Here is an 11,637-nt window from a genome sequence, read left to right as displayed (position 1 = left end):
GGGGGGGGGGGGGGGTTGCCCCATTGCTCCCTCCACTCTTCTCCCTGAGAGCAGGAGCAGATTAGAGAAATAGCTCCTCCATTCAGGGGCTTTGACCTATGCTCTTCTCCCATGGAGAAGAAGGGAGCACCAAGGCACAGCCAGCATCCACCCCAGGTCAGGTCTGGGAAGGGAGAGAAGCAGCTGCTTCTATTCTTTGACTCTTCTCCAAGCCAGACACTGCCTAGTTTGTGGTAGGGACTGGGGGCTTTGTCCCAGTGCTCCATCTGCTCCACTCCCAGATGGAATGGAGGAGAGGCTTCTTCCCCAGTTCAGCAGACCCTGGTCTGGGGCAGGTGTGGGGAGCCTGTCCCTGCTGCTCTACTCCCCTTGGGGACCAGGTGGAGTAGAGCAGGCACTGTGCCTCTTACCTTCTCCCAGGCTGGGATCACCCTGGTTTTGGGGAGGTGAGAAGAGCAGTGTAGAGGAGATGGCTGCAGGCTGAATGTTTATACTGGTCCCTCTTCAGAAACAGTTTCTACTGGTGAAAACTTCTGAGACATTTCTACTGATAGAAATGAATGTCTGTTTGTGGCTATACTCAAGAAGGCTGTCTCCTTTGAGGTCTGGCAGATGTACTTTCTCTTTTGTTCAATGTATATATCAACCTTAGTAAAAATTGCATGGTCTTCTGATGACTTCAGTATGGACTTTGCATTGCTGTTCAGTATACATTTATGAGCTATGGCTAGAAATGTCCCCCCTCTCCCATTTGTCATTGGCCAGGACCTTGTTAGAGTGATGCACACAATCTTTTTACCTACACTTATGCTATTTGAGTGCCTTCTACTTAGGAATGAATGCTAGACGTTAAAGAAAGGCATTAAAAACTGCTGGTCCTGAATGCAGCAGTCTTTGCTCAGCAAGTTTAATATATAAAAATGCATTAACGTAGTTCGCTGTATACTACACTATTTTCCTATCAAATATCAAAATTTAATTTTCCAAAGTCCTTAGTAGGCTGCAACCGGACTATCTCAGAGATTACTGCTGTCCAAGATCTGCTTTAACAATCCCATTCATCAGGAACAAGGGGAGTCTTGACAGTAAGAAAAAGATTTACTGGAACAGGATTAGAAGCTTTTTTGTTTGACTTATTGCCAGAATTAAGAACAATAGGGAACATAACATGTTCAGGAAGAAATGTAAACCCAGTCTCTCTCCTATAACCTTTTAAAGAATTTTTGGAAAGATGATTAACAGCCTGTTCCTATATAAGAACCAAAATCTAAGAAAGAAACCAGTATATGAGTAGAAGAGGGAACTGGGATTTTTGTTGACTTTGTGTAATTTTTTTTAAGGATCCCAAAGATGCTTGTAACAATGGTATACATAGATTATACACTTTTTATTTCTTGTATTGCGTTTAATTGGTACACAGATGTGTATGTGTGTGTTTTTATCAACAATCTACCTTGTATATTTTTATCAAGCGTATCTTAGAAAATTAGTTAAGTTCATGTACTTTACTGAGAAGTAAATAAGTTTTGGCATCAGTAAATGCAAATAATTTGATTTATTATAGGATTCATTTAAGCTATACATGAAAACTTAAGGTTTTATATGAAAAAGGCTTGGCTTAAGAAGTCACATAGTCATTCTCTTGAGTGGTTACTTAAAATATCAAGTGAAATGCATATTAATAAGTAAAAATAAATACAGTCAGCTGTAAGTTGTAAGTTTGTAATTGCTTGGGTGTAAAATGGGTGTATGAAGGTCACGACATCAGAATCTGAAATCAGGCTCATGGTTTATCAAGCAGTTGTGATTCCCATTGTACTGTACAGAGCCGAGTCGTAGACAACATACTGGAGACACCTCAAGTTGTTGAAGTATCAGCTCTGCCTGTGGAAGATCCTTTGAATTTAGTAGAAAGATAGATGCACCAACTTTAGTGTCCTCTTGCAAACAAACACCATGAGCATCAAGGTGATGATCATCCAACATCAACTTTGCTGGGCTGCTATGTCATCCAGATGTCTGACTCCAGACTCCTGAAACAAGCCTTATTCTCCCAGCTCGTTTAAGGCGTATGCTCAAAATGAGGGCAGAAAAACTTGAAAAAATGCAACATTGATATTAACTTGTGGGAGACTATTGCCCAGGACCACCCTGAATGGAGGAAGAGTCTGCTGCAAGGATTTCAGTACTTTGAAAACTTGCAGTGACAAAAGGAGATGGAAAAGCGGGAGCAGCAGAAATAGCATGTTGCAGATCAAATCAAGAATCCAGAGCTACTTGCCCTGCTTGGAAACATGTGCCTGAGTTGCAGCAGAGTCTCAATTCTGGATCGACCTCATTAGCCATCTTCAAATCCACAGATAAGATAATCATGGAAGACGATCTTCCTCAACTGCAAGGGATTGCCAAAGAGGAAAAGCAGAGTGTAGAAAGTCTTTTGTCTTTCTGGCTGTTTAAAGAAATGTAAAAATATCCAAAATGCAATATGATAATTTCATAGATTTTATAGACGTTGGGGGCTGGAAGGGACCTCATGAGATCATTGAGTCCAGCCTTCCTGACAGAGGCAGGAAGTCTGCAGGGATCAGATGATCCCAGCAAGATAAACATCCAAATGCCTTTTGAATGAGTCCAGAGTAGGTGCTTGCACCACCTCTGGGGGTAGTCTGTTCCAGACCTTGGACACTTGTACTGTAAAGAAGCTTTTGCTTATATAGAGTCTGAATCAGTCTTCTAGAAGTTTGTGGCTTTTAGACCTAGTTATCCTTTGGGGAGCCCTGGTGAGCAGCTGTTCTCCCAGATCCTGATGCACCCCCTTATATACTTATAGGCAGCCACCAAGTCCCCCCTGAGCCTTCTCTTTGCCAGGCTGAAGAGTCCCATGTCCCTCAGCCTCTCCTCGTAAGGCTTGCTTTCTTGGCCTTTGATCATATGGGTGGCTCTCCTCTGGACTCTCTTGAGCTTATCCACATCTGTCCTGATGTGGGGGCCCCAGAACTGGACGCAGTACTCTACTTCGCCTTAGTGAGGCCGCAGCTAAAGTGGGAAGATGATGTCCCTGGTTTTGCTTGACATGCGTTGATAGATGAATGCCAAAGTTTGGTTTGCTCTTCCAGCCACGGCATCGCAATGGGGGGCTCATGTTCATCTTGTGGTCAATTAAGACTAAGTCCCTTTGGCATTAATTGATTAATGGTGCCTAGATTCATGGGGGCAGGGGGAAGTCCCTCATCTCTATCTATAATGGTAATAGGCTTATTCTGTCTGTCCAGAGCACTCTGATTGGTTGTCTCAGCAGCTGATCACAATGCTTACTGAAACAACCCATCAGAGTACTCTGGACAGAAAGAATAAGCGTGTTCAAGGGCCCTTAGTCACATGTACAACGACCCACTTATTCTATGACTATAAACAGATCAGAAGGTCAAACTTTTGACAAAATATGCATTTATATTCCTAAGCCTGTGTTTACACATGGACAGCTTTATGTAGCCTTTTTGAGGATGAGAAGTTTTGATTCCATTAAAATTTTTGGTCAAAGGATAGCTAAAAATCCTATATTTAAAGAAATACTGTTGCAATTAAAATTTAATCGCAAATGTTTTGCAGGTTTCAGCTAGTTTTAATATAAATATCATTTTTAATATTTGTCCATCAAACTTTATTTATGGGTTTTTTTATCTGTTTGGGTTGAAGGTATATACATTGAACTCCTCTTTTCAAATGTGTATTTTTTCCTTATTGAAAGTAACGTTGAGAATTTTTTGGATTTGATGAAACGTTAGGTAGGCTGGTAGGCTTGCAAGGCAAGTTATCATTTGAATTATATTTTTGTCTTTGATCCATTTTTAAGGTTTCAAGATGTCAATTTTTGTTATATTTAGTACTCAGAAAAAAGTAGTTTCTCACTGATTTTGTTCTTTTGCATTAATATTTTTAATTAAAGTATATTTGGGGGAATGCCAAAGGTGTTAAAGATGTCAAATTTTCTTTACTAGCTCCTGAAAATCTGAGTGGCTCTGTCACTGACCAATTAAGAAAAGGACTTGAAGATTATTTAATTCTATATTTGTAATTAGACATGCATGTCAGTTTTACCTCTGACTTATCTACTTTGGTATTTTACCAGCCATTACAGTCCACTTAGGAAAAGAGGATTATAGGGAATAAAGAAGATTATTTTGATATACCAGATCAGAGTTGTGTATTTTTGTTATTGCCAGTATTTTGCATTTAAGTAAAATCCATTGAAATTAGCTAGGATTTGTAACTAATATGCTATGTATTGGCTTTGTTGGAAGATCTTCCCGTACAAATATTGCAGAATCAGTCCTTACTAGCTGAAACCCACAAAACATTTGCATTTAATTTTTTATTGCAAAAGTATTTCTTTAAATAAAGGATTTTTAGTTATGCTTTGACAGAATCAAAACTTCTCACTCTTGAAAAGGCTATATAAGCCTGTTTTTATGCATGGACAGCTTTGAATACATGTTTTGTCAAAAGTCTAACCTTCTGACTTGTTTATAATCATAAATAAGAGGGTCCTTGTACGGTGACTAAGGACCCTTGTATATGTGAGGAAATTGCCCCTTTTAGTGGTTTAACTTCCCTTTTTAACAATTTTATTGTGTAACAGTGTACACGTTCAGCAGCGTATTTAAATTTAAATGTCTTCTTCACATAGCAAACGAAAACAGATCCCATGTATTTTAGTTTGCTACCTAACAAATTACAGCAATATTCTACATGTGTACAAGGGCCCTATCTGGAAAAGGTGGCAGAGACAGTGCAGGGGGCGCTGGAATCCCGGGTGTGCTCAGGGAAGCTTGGGCTTGGTGGGCTTCCAGCACACCATTCACCATCCCTGCTACCTTCTCTGGCTGCCAGCACACCCAGTCACCCTCCTGCCACCTTCCCAGGGCAGCCAGCCCATTCCCAGGTGGTTCCAGGTGGCACAAAGGTGGCAGGGATGGTGCATGGGGCACTGGAAGCCCTCTGATGCTGAGCTTCCCTGAGCACATGTGGGCTTCCAGAGTCCCGTGCATTGTTGGATCCAACAGGTTCTGCCTGCAACCTGGAGCTGCACGCGTGCAACTAGCACCAGCCTTGGGAGGCACTGCCACTGCAAAGGGAAGTACCGGGCCCCCCCACAGCTCACGGGCTGCGCAACCTGGTGGCAGCTCACACAGGCAGGCTCCACCAAGGTTCCACCCCCTCCGTTTTGGCAGAGCCTGCTGGTGCTTCATTCTAGCTCTGATTTGCCTGCACATGGTTGAAATGCCTCAGGATCTATAATAATAACACGCTTATTCTGTCTGTCCACAGCACTGTCTGTCCAGACCACAGTACTCTGATTGGTTGTTTCAGTAAGCATTGTGATTGGCTGCCAAGACAACCAATCAGCATGCTCTGCACAGACCGAATAAGCCTATTATTATTATAGAATATATGAACAATTACCGTGGATAATTCTGTAGCACATCTTGCTTTCAGATGGTTGTCATTATTTTTTGCATCTCTGTATTTATTTTAAAATGTATACAATGGATCTCTCCTTTTTAAACACATAATTATCTCTTTCTGGCTAAACATCTCTATGAAGCTTCTATTTGGTATCTTCAAAAGGTCTGATGTGTATAATGCAAAAAAAAGCAGTACCTTAAAAAAAACAACAAACCAACAAATTTAAAGTTAGACATCTTGTTTCAGTAAAGAAGTAATTCTAGGCTTCTCCTTCCTCTTCTGTGAGGAGCAGTGCTTTCTATAATAGATGGCAGTAATTTTCCCTGTATCTCTCTTTTTAGCTTTGCAAATACTTAAATGCCTGCACATGGGCAGACCATTATTATTAAAAATAAGTTTTAAATAAATTTCAGTTACATTAAAAAAATCTGTTTGGCTGAGGACAGAAGGCTCTTTGCGATGAAGAACAGAGCTGCATTTTCATATGAAGCTTCTGATTCACATCTTGCACATCTAAAGCTGATTTTAGCCCTGGACATCTTAATAAAAATTGATGGAGTGTTAGAGAGTGTAGATTGGTCTTTGTCCTACTTTAATATAGGAATAGCCATGCTGGATCAGACCAAGGGTTCACTTGATTTTGTATCCTGTGTGTAACAGTGGTCAGTAGCAGATGCTTTTTAGGAAGGTGCAAAATACAAAAACAATCCAGTATAATGAACTCTTAATTACATAACCTACTCAAGTGAACATTTTAAATTCCATATAGTTATGATTATCTTGGGATCCATAGCATGATAAGGTCAGGGTTTTTTTTTTTTTGGATTCAGTCATGTACTTGTAGATATTTTTCGTTTCTTGTGAGAATTGTAGTAACCTACCACTCCAACCATTTGCTTCATTATTCTGAGTAGTCACTGAAATATGTAATATACTGTCTATTGTTATAAAGAACACTAGAAAAGAACAGCAGAAAATTCTTACAGTTATTCTTTGGGTGTGGGTATAGATGGACCAAACAAAATAGTTTATATAATAGTTTATGTAATAACCTAGTACAGGCATAGGCAGCAGAAAGCCAGGGCTAACGAGTTAGCTGCCCCAAATGCCGGACAGCAGGTAGAGGTGCAAGGTAGCCCGGCCATGGGCTCTGGGTGGACGCAGGAGGGATGGGGAGGGGTGCACGCATAGCCAGGATCACAGCCCTGTGTGGATCACGGTCCAGCACTGGCAGGCAAGTATCAGTCTACTTGGTAAAGGGGAAGGGGCTTGGGGAGGCAGATCAAGTCCTCACATTGAGGGAGGGAGTGGGGCAGGGGCTCGGGTGAATGGGGCCCCAGGGCCGGGCTGGGTCATGGGACAGTTGGAGCCTGGGTGGCTCATCCAGGGGTGCCAGGAGGTTCCCACTGTTGTGTGCACCCTGGGAGAGGTCCAGGAGGTATGTGTCTCCCCCCCAATCTGTGTATGGAGCGGAGGTGGGCTGTTGCTCACTAGGCTCTGTACCCTGCTGCTGCTGCTGCCTCCAGAGTGGCGCAATACCATGTGCCTGCTGCTGCTGGGTTGTGCCATGCCCCCTGCCTGCCCAGCTGCAGGACACACATGGTGTCACACAGCTCTGGAGGTAACAACAGCAGAGTGCAGGACCCAGTGTACAGCAGCCGGGCTGTGTCCCACACACAGATCGGCGGCGGGGGGGCATGTATCCTCCCCAGGCCTCCCCTGAAGTTTATGCACTGGCAGGAGCCCCCTGCACTCCTGGACGAGCTGTCCAGGCTCCAACCCTCCCATGAGCACCCCAGCCTGGGGGCCCCATTCACCCCTGCTCCTGCCTCTGCCCCACTCCCTCTCTCATCACAGGGGGGTCTCGATTTGCCCCCCATGGCCTTTCCCTCTCCCCTTTCCACTTCCCCCACCAACTTACCTGCTGGGCAGGGGTGTGCGTGCACACATGCATATGTGTGTGCATTCATCCCCCCCAAATAATTTTTTCTCCCTCTGCCAAAGAATACAGGTATAATTGTGTGTAAGGTTGGCATAAGTTTTGAAGTCCTGTTTCGTTAACTTGGCTATCAATACTTTCTGTATTATGTAGGTTGTGTATGCACATTGAAATTATCTGGGAAAATTCTTTTGGGTTTGTTTTCTTAATGGAAAAACTTACCCAGAAACTCCTGAACAGACATTTGAATGCTGAGCAGAGAGCTTTCAGTACTGATGCTGTGCAGCCAAGGGCCCTCTGTGCACACATCTCAGTGTGTTCCGCAGGCTCTCTGCCTGCCTGGAGACCGATGGCAGCAGTGTATAGGGCAGCCCTAATTAGCTCACAGACTGCTCGGAGTCATCTGAATCAGAGTGACACCTTGACTCCCCTGGGCAGGGAGGTGAAGCAAAGCATCCTGGGATGCTGGAAGACTGCTGCAGCTCCTTGCATAAGGGAAAGTTTACAGACATTTGCTTTCTTTTGGAAGTGATTTAGTCCTGTTTGTTCCTGAGGTATTTTTCTCCTGGAGTGGCTATTTTTGCTTTGGGAGAAAAATTCTTGAACATCTGTACATGCGTGGTTTCCATGGGGAGAGCAGAGACTCTCCTAGTGGGAGCTAAATATCTGCAAGTGGCCTTAAATTCTCCGGTACTGTTTTCTTTTTTTAAATGGAGGTAACGACCTCCTCATAATTGTTGAAACGATTGCCTTGTTAGTGGTATGTCCAGTGCTGAAGCATAGAAATGCTGAATGAATAGTCAAATTGTTCTCTATTTGTTTTGTTTTGTAGGATCTGCAATGTACACCGCTCCAGAAGTAATAAATGGAGAAGATTTCTCCAAAGCCAGTGACCTATGGTCATTGGGTTGTTTACTATATGAAATGTTTTCAGGTATATATTTGTGTGTGTGTGTGTGTATGTACACATATATCTGACTAATCTCTGTTGCAATTGTACCAAAACCTCATTTTTCCACTATGCACACTTTCAAAATTGTTAGGAAAGTTAAAAAATAGGAATGCTTTTAATATGTATTTTTCTAAAGAATTCTTGAAAAATTCTACTGGAGATATTTATAAAAGTAGTAACAATTATTTAGGACCCTTGTAAAATAACTAAAATAAAGTAAATTCAATTTGGCTTGATACCTGAATTATAAGATGGTTTTAACTGTCTGTAGTCCTCAGTCATTATGACTTCGCTAAATTAGAACAATATGAGTTTCAGTTCTGTCAATGGATTTTATTTTCCTAAACATGAAGGTTTATTTTTGTACATTATTTTTCTTTTTTCTTTTAAAGGTAAAATTCACTTGCCCTTGTATAAAGTTAGAGTAATTGGATGCCCTGTAGGTGAAGTGGTATGTGTGTGTTGGGACTGGAGATCAGAAGATGAAAACTCCTCTTCAAACAGTGGTGCACAGTTGTAGTGTAGTAACAGTGTTCTGGTCCATTAAAAAAAACAGTTATGTACATGTTGAAATGCCTCTCCTGCCTTACCTTGATGTTATTGCTGCCACTTTGCTGTCTTGAGGGGCTGCCTGGAGACCCTCTTGGCATGCAAGACATTTAGGAGCATCCTACAAATGGATTCTTCTGCTGTTTTTGTTACTCGTTGGCTCTTAGCACCAAGAATTTGTCTATTGTTGTTTTTGTAGGTGCTTTGTAAATTGAATTCAGATTGAAGGTACTTGTTTCTTTAGGCTTATCCTTAACAGAATGAAAATTATCTAGCCATTGTTGGCTATAGCTCACAAAATGCTTTGAAGCCTTACAAAATGTTACCTAACCCTGTTAATAAAATACCGTTCATAGGAAGACCTCCATTCTTTTCGGAAAGCTTTTCTGAATTAACTGAAAAGATTTTGTTTGAAGATCCTTTGCCACCTAAACCAAAAGGTAACGTTCTCTTTGCTCAGTGAGTCAAACCAGATTGTTTGGTACCTAGATTGCCATATTTAAGTGTTTTTTTTGTGGGGTGGGAGGGGTGGGGGTTACTTCCTCCCCTCTCTCCCCCCCCGATTTTGCTAATCAGTGTTTCAGTTCAGAAAGTTAAAATTCTTAATGACTGAAGCCAGTTGTCTCAGTTGACTAAACTTCAACTGACCTGATGTCTATTCTCTCAAACACCTTGTTGGTGTTGTTATAATTATTATTAGGGTGTGGACACAAGGCCGTTGTTTTGAAGTAACGTATCTCAATTTTATTGTACAGTAAACATATATTAAGTGGACGCTGACCAACTCAATGCTACCTTCCCACATTAAGTGCTGTAAGAGGGCCAGGGAAACTAAGTCAGGGCACAGACATAAGACAGTAACTTTTACATGTAGTAAAACTACACATTTTTCAGTGGGTAGCTTTAGCTCAGATTTGAATGTTTCAGGGCTGAATCCATGTTTTCTTAGGAGTCCCCTGTGGTTCAGTGGTAGAATCCTTGTCTACACATTTGACCTGGGTTTGATTCCCAGACACTTATACAACTACAGCCATGGAGGTATCAGACACCTGAACTTAGTTTGGTCTTTGGATTCTGTCTCAGTGGCCTAAAGGGAGGATGGAAGGTCTGGGCAGCTTCTACTCCTCCAAAAATTCCTGCCCAGGCATATGCATTGAAGGTCTTGGTAGCCTTCATATATTATTTTAAATTTCATTTTATTATTTTGAATTTTCAGAGTGAGCAAAACAATGCTTTTTTGTCAGTTAAAGAAAAAATTCAGAAACATCTTTCGTGCTCTGTGTGCAGAATGGCTTCTTAAATATCTAGCTTGCAGTGAACTTCATCTTAAATGCCCTTGATATGCATTAAAAAAATGGTTTAAAAGGTATAATACAGGGCTGAAACAATGGAAATTATGATTTAAACAGGGGCTGTCCAAGTTCCAGGTAGCTGGAATCCACATACCCCACCAACTGGACCAGGGGAGAGGGCACACATCCCATGGGCCACACTAAGGCAGGCCATAGTTCCCTAGGGCCAAACACCTCATGAATGTCTCCCCTTCCCTACCATGCACCTGTGATGCACCCTACCGCTGCACTGTGTGCCCCCACCCTAGCTGTACTGCACACCTGTGACACCCCCTACCCCTCCTTCCTGCAGGCCATGTTTGAGAATATGAAAAGTTCATTTTAAAATTTTCAAAAAGTACCATCTCACCTAGTTACAGGTATCTTCTGAGGCATAACTGTTTAAGACTCTTGTTTTGCAATTGGTTCTGAGTTGACAGACCCTACACCCTTGTTGAACACACTGACTTCAGTGGCTAAAGCCAGGATGAGGGTCTGTATTTTTTTTCTGATATTGACATAATCTTTCTAGCTTTGAAATAACTTATTTTTATTACCAAACACATTTTACTGCAAGTTCTTATGTTTACAGATTCTGCTCTTCCCAAACCTTCCTCAGACTTTGTTAGTTTGCTTCATGGTCTGCTTCAGAAGGATCCCCTGACAAGGTAAAGCAGTCTAATTCAAGATTATTAATATAATTTTATGGTTTTCCTCTTCCTTGTTGTTGCTCCCCCACCCGGGACCTGTCAGGTCTTACTGCAGCATGGTTTGAATAAGCATGTAGCAGCTATTCAGTGAGTATAAGCTTAAGTGTATAGCTTTCTGTTCATACCAGATTGACTGAGAACAGGGATGGTGCCAGGTTAAACACAAATCCAAAGTGTGTTTCTATTTTATGTTTTTACATGCATTAGAAATGCTTATATCTTTGCATGCATCGTTATTTATTACTTCTTGCTGATTAATGATCTTTATAATTACCCTTTGTTTTTCTTATACCTATTTTGGGTTGTATTGTTCTCCATATTTTTTCTCATGGTCAATCCTGCTTGGTGCCATGCACCTTCACAATCTACTGATTAATGAACTTATTCAAGTACAGCATTTCCTATGCATGTAATTGTTTCAGGCTTGGTTATACCATCTGTGGCGGGTGCAGAGATCCCACCTCAGGAACACAGCTGGGTATTCGTATCCCATCGTATCCGCTGTTTCCACCACGTGAGGCGGGCCAGTAGGGGGTGCTCCTGCGTTGAGCCACCCACCTCCCTGCGCCCGACCACCTTCCAGGCTCCAAATGCCTCCCTAGGGGCGCCTTATGTCCAGCTGACCCCTCTCCCGGAGCACACTCGCTAGTCTGGGGGTAACGTGCCACCACCACCCCAAGAATGGACTGT

The 11,637-nt window shown here is 42.1% G+C and overlaps 1 protein-coding gene across 2 annotated transcripts in view; it reads left to right on the top strand.

The window, feature by feature from the left end:
• ULK4 (unc-51 like kinase 4) overlaps positions 1-11,637 on the top strand; it is a 556,180-nt gene that overhangs the window by 35,888 nt on the left and 508,655 nt on the right. For both annotated transcript variants that reach the window (XM_019508899.1, XM_019508898.1), the window contains exons 6-8: positions 8,238-8,339; positions 9,263-9,346; positions 10,830-10,905. In XM_019508899.1, coding sequence (XP_019364444.1) covers positions 8,238-8,339; positions 9,263-9,346; positions 10,830-10,905 — 262 coding nt within the window. The remainder of the gene's footprint in view (positions 1-8,237; positions 8,340-9,262; positions 9,347-10,829; positions 10,906-11,637) is intronic.

The sequence above is a fragment of the Gavialis gangeticus genome, unplaced genomic scaffold (assembly GCF_001723915.1).
Source record: "Gavialis gangeticus isolate Ggan-Ray unplaced genomic scaffold, GavGan_comp1, whole genome shotgun sequence".
Lineage (NCBI taxonomy): Eukaryota > Metazoa > Chordata > Crocodylia > Gavialidae > Gavialis > Gavialis gangeticus.
Note: the sequence above shows the minus strand (reverse complement) of the source record. Positions and strands in the feature narration are given on the sequence as shown.